The sequence below is a fragment of the Portunus trituberculatus genome, chromosome 50, assembly GCF_017591435.1.
Source record: "Portunus trituberculatus isolate SZX2019 chromosome 50, ASM1759143v1, whole genome shotgun sequence".
NCBI classification, from domain to species: domain Eukaryota; kingdom Metazoa; phylum Arthropoda; class Malacostraca; order Decapoda; family Portunidae; genus Portunus; species Portunus trituberculatus.
In genome coordinates this window covers 11,828,893-11,833,892 of record NC_059304.1, presented here as the reverse complement: position 1 = coordinate 11,833,892, position 5,000 = coordinate 11,828,893, and the positions used below count along the sequence as shown (strand labels likewise).

Below are 5,000 nucleotides of genomic sequence, written 5' to 3'. Positions count from 1 at the left end.
GAAGCACCAAGAGCACGTCTCCCAACAGCCCACGCGCCCCACACTGCCAGTGCCACTGCCCCCGCCTGCACCGACAGGTACGAGAGAGAGAGAGAGAGAGAGAGAGAGAGAGAGAGAGTCCAGATAAAGAAACAATTACACAAAAACGTACATATAAGGCAAGGTAAAAAGACAGGCAGACAGAAATCCAGGTAGACAAGACAGACAAAGAGACAGGTAAATCTATGACCAGATAGACAGACAGACATAGAGGTAAGTATACATCGAGATGGTAACAGGTAGACATACTAGCCAGGTCGAACAAAGACAGACAGATAGACAAGCAGAGAAAAAAGACGGATGGTTATACAGACAAACAGACAGACACACAGGCAGACAGACAGACAGACAGACATAGAGAAGCATCGATTTATTCCTACATTTATATAAAGTGCAGCTTCGTTCAGTAATAAAACTCAGAAATTATGAAAAAAAAAGAGAATTCTCTGAGCTAAAAATTTAATTACATTTTCAAGAGAGAGAGAGAGAGAGAGAGAGAGAGGGGATGAAAATTTTTCTTGCCCTCATCGTGCAAAGGAAATTAATAAGTATGTAAGTATACCTGTGTGTGTGTGTGTGTGTGTGTGTGTGTGTGTGTGTGTGTGTGTGTGTGTGTGTGTGTGTGTGTGTGTGTGTGTGTGTGTGTGTGTGTGTGTGTGTGTGTGTGTGTGTGTGTGTGTGTGTGTGTGTGTGTGTGTGTGTGACGTAAGTGAGAGAGATTAAGCAGATGTTCGAGACGAGAGAGAGAGAGAGAGAGAGAGAGAGAGAGAGAGAGAGAGAGAGAGAGAGAGAGAGAGAGAGATCCTAACAATCCAATCTCTTCTGAACGTTCCCAAATAAACGTTCAAATTTCTAGAGGTCTAGTAATAAATGTTCCCTGTAGAAAACGTTGCCATCCCCTCCGTCAAACGTTTCCACAGCCTTGCATAATATGAAAAGGAATTCAAATTGAGGATTTAACGTAAATAATGTGGAAAGTTTTGGTCCCAAGAGAGAGAGAGAGAGAGAGAGAGAGAGAGAGAGAGAGAGAGAGTCACGTATGCATGGACTGTAAATCGAAAAACACCAGACCGGAATGAGCGTTGCGGCAGCGAAGGAATAAAAAATGACGTGTCTTTGATGAAAAAAAGATTATGGTGATTGGCATGAATGGAAAATAAAGAGGGAAATAAATCTCGTCATGTTTAGCAAATGACGTGAGAGGCAGAGCGTGGGAAGATGGGGGGAAAAAATACTTTACGTGTGTGTGTGTGTGTGTGTGTGTGTGTGTGTGTGTGTGTGTGTGTGTGTGTGTGTGTACGTGACTGAGCTTACTTTCATCTTTCAAACGTATATTAATTTGCAATAGTGGGTAGAATTTAATACTCATTTTGAATTAATTTGGAAGGTGAGGGGAGAATCCATCGAGGAAAAAAATATAAAAGGAGAGGGAATGAAAAAAAGGCAGCTGATTACGCCTCTGGGATCCCTAAGTTAGAAAACATGGAGGAACTCATGAAAGATAAGAGATTTTCCAGTGAATTAATGTGCAAAATGTGATGAGGTGAGTGGAAATTGTGAAGTGACATGAAGGAGATGACAAGGGAGGGAATTCGAGAGAGCACTGGAGATAAAAGGTTAAAAGCAGGAAACGGATGGAAAGAAGAGGACGAAAGACCGTGAAAAACAAAGGACAAGAGCTGGTGAGAAAGAAGCGTCCACAAAAGAGAAACAGGAAGTAAAAGAGACGATTTGGAGGATAAAGCGCTGAGTGGAGAGAAGAAAAGCCTTAAAGTTTAGTGAAAGAAAATGTTGTATGTGTACGTAGTGGGTAAACAGATATGGCTGATGAGGAAGAGGAGGAAGAAGAAGAGAGGGGTAAGAAACTATGTGTAATGAAACGAAGGAAGGAAGGAAATACGAAGTAAGAAAGACAAGGAAGAAGATGGAAAAGGGGAGAAAAAAGAAAGATTATGTACACCAAGAGAGAGAGAGAGAGAGAGAGAGAGAGAGAGAGAGAGAGAGAGAGAGAGAGAGAGAGAGAGATACGAAAAGATGATGCTTTGAAGAGGGAGGAAGCGAGCGGTTGATGTATGTGTGTGTGTGTGTGTGTGTGTGTGTGTGTGTGTGTGTGTGTGTGTGTGTGTGTGTGTGCGTAGTGGGATAGGAAAACCAACAAAGGCGGTAAATGGGGAGCTTGTTTAGTATAAGGCAGAGAAGGAAGAGGATGAAGGAAGGGAAGAGGAGAGATAGTGTGGTGGTGGTGGTGATAGTAGTGAGCGAGGATTAAAAGATCAGTGTACGTGGGTGTTGAGCAGAGGATATGGATTCAGAGAGAGAGAGAGAGAGAGAGAGAGATGAAAGGAATACTGAATGCGATGAATACAAGTCTCAAGCATCAAAAAAGTTGTGGCGCGTGGCAGAGAAAGGAAAGTAATTTGTGGCTGCGAAATTTAATACGAAGACAGAAAGTAAAAGAGAAGGAAGCTATTTTGAATGAGTAACACGAGAGTTTGTCAGGTAAAGAAATAGAGAAAATAAAGAAAAAGAAGAGAAGAGGACAATCGCGGAGGAATAAAACGGAGATGAGAGGAATGCAGATGAAAGAAACGTTTTTGAAGAGAGTTTGAGCGGAAAAAGGGAAGATTGCATGGACCGAGGAATAGAAGGAATAAATACGTACCCGCAATATAGCAAAGAAAATAACGATGAGAAAGAGAAAGAGAGAGATGTAAAAGGAATGAATATATAGTATGCGTTTCTGATTTTGGAAACGCAAATAAATAAACACTGTACGAAAGGATGAGAGATGAGACGCATACGAGATGGGAGATAGAAGTGAGGGTTATGGTATAGTATAACAAGAATGCAAATTAACACTATTTCTAAGCATCTCATCTCCCAAACACACTGGGATTGCGAGAAGGGACGAGTTAAGCGATACATGAGAACTGTGAGATGAGACACGATCATGAAGTAAAAGATGATTAGTTGAAACATAAACAAGTTAATGGAGATGTTTCTGAGACTGTAAGTGCAAAGAAAGTCGGCGAAAGGCATAAAAGGCAAGTGAATATTTTAGATGAAAGAAAGAACAGCGGTGTGAAGGAAAATATAGAAGGAATAAATGTTAATATATGAAAGCGTGTCTAAGTTTTTGTTGGCGCAAGGAGACGATGATCGCGTGCATGCAAGAATAAAACACGTAAATATTTGAAATTAAAAGGGAAGACGGCGGTATGAGAGAAGATGAAGATGAAATTAATGTACTATAAATATACGCTGACGTTTCGAAATGTCTCTAAGCGCAGAGAAACGAAGCTTGAGTGGGCAAAGAAGTAAAAGACACTTACATATACCAGGTAAAACAGAAGACGGCTGTGTGAGAGAAAATGTATAGAGTAAGTAAATGTACTATAAATATATGGAGGCGTTTTTGAGCGTCTATGAGAGGACAGGGACGAAGATTAATTGGACGAAAAAATAAAAGACACGTGTACATATATAAGGTAAAAGAAAGGACGGCGGCGTGAAAAGAACGTAGAAAAGAGACAAACTATAAATCTATGAAAGCGTTTTTTTGCTCGTCTATGAGTGGAAAGGGGCTTTGATTAATCGGACCAAGAAATAAAAGACACTTACATATATTAGGTAAAACAGAGGACAGCTGTATGAGGGAGAATATAAGTGGAATAAATGTATAACGTGTAATGATGCTCCTAGAAATATTTGAGCGCAGAGAAATGAAAATTAAGTGAACGAAAGAATAAAAGGCAACTGAGTGTAAGGGTAGGATGTTCAAAAAGGGAGACAAACACTATTCACAAATTGTAGGATGACGTGCAGTGTGAATGAATAATGAGGGATGTGACAACGAGCAAGACAACACAAAGGAGAGGAGTATGTGAAGAGCCTCAGGTTTATGAATAGCCTGAACCATATTAGTGAAGTTTCTGAATGGAGGTGCGTAATGAGGAGGAGTGAATGCGCAAGTGTGACGCGAAGGGCTGAACACGTGATAGAACCGAAATGAGGTGCATAGGTCTAAAAGTTTGAAGTGTAGCTCGTGTATGAAAATAAAAAGAGAGATTGATGTATGAAAATAAAATAAAAATAAATGTACAGGAAGGTATCTCATCTACACATAATCGATCTTTACAACTGCATTCTTTGTCTATCATTATTCTTTAACCATCGATCTTGAGCCGAACCAGGAAACAGAAAGAAAAACGATCTATACAAACGTTGAAAGACAAGAAAAGTGAAGTGAAAAAATGAACACAAGTATATGAAGGAATATGAAAGCAAGAATATAGAAATAAGTACGTGTTTATGATTACCGTTGCCACATTTTCTAAGCACCAAACTCCTACGCTGGAAATCAACACAAACGATAAGAAAAGAAAGAAAAAAGAAAGGAGTAAGAAAAAAAAACATTCTAACATTCTACATTAGACTCAAAGCAAAGAGATAGTCTGAGATCAAACGTTTTGAAATATAAAAGTAAAAATAAAAGAGCATTTGAACAAAAAAAAAAAAACGTGGCTCAAAAGTCCCTCGTAACGAAAACCTTTACCGCTTAGAAGGAAAAAATGAAAACTCGTCCTGAACTTTGAGATCAAACGTTGTAAAGTTTAAACGTTCAAGTAAAAACGCCTAAAAAAAAAAAAAAATCCTTTCATGACTTGACGATTCTCATAAAAAACATCAACACTTTTTCTGATATTTATCATCTACTCTCTCTCTCTCTCTCTCTCTCTCTCTCTCTCTCTCTCTCTCTCTCTCTCTCTCTCTCTCTCTCTCTCTCTCTCTCTCTCTCTCTCTCTCTCTCTCTCTCTCTCTCTCTCTCTCTCTCTCTCTCCCTCTCTCTCTTTCCTCTCTCTCCTTTCTCTCTCTCTCTTTCCTCTCTCTCTCTCTCTCTCCTTTCTCTCTCTCTCCCTTTCCTTTCCCTCTCTCTCTCTCCCTTCCCTTTCCCTCTCTCC

The 5,000-nt window shown here is 39.8% G+C and overlaps 1 protein-coding gene across 1 annotated transcript in view; it reads left to right on the top strand.

Annotated features, from left to right (window-relative positions):
* The window catches only part of LOC123499978 (homeobox protein slou-like), a 28,570-nt gene that overhangs the window by 10,021 nt on the left and 13,549 nt on the right, over positions 1-5,000 (top strand). Inside the window, exon 2 of the mRNA XM_045248520.1 lies at positions 1-77. This exon is cut by the window's left edge and continues 54 nt beyond it. Within this exon, the coding sequence (XP_045104455.1) occupies positions 1-77 (77 nt within the window). The remainder of the gene's footprint in view (positions 78-5,000) is intronic.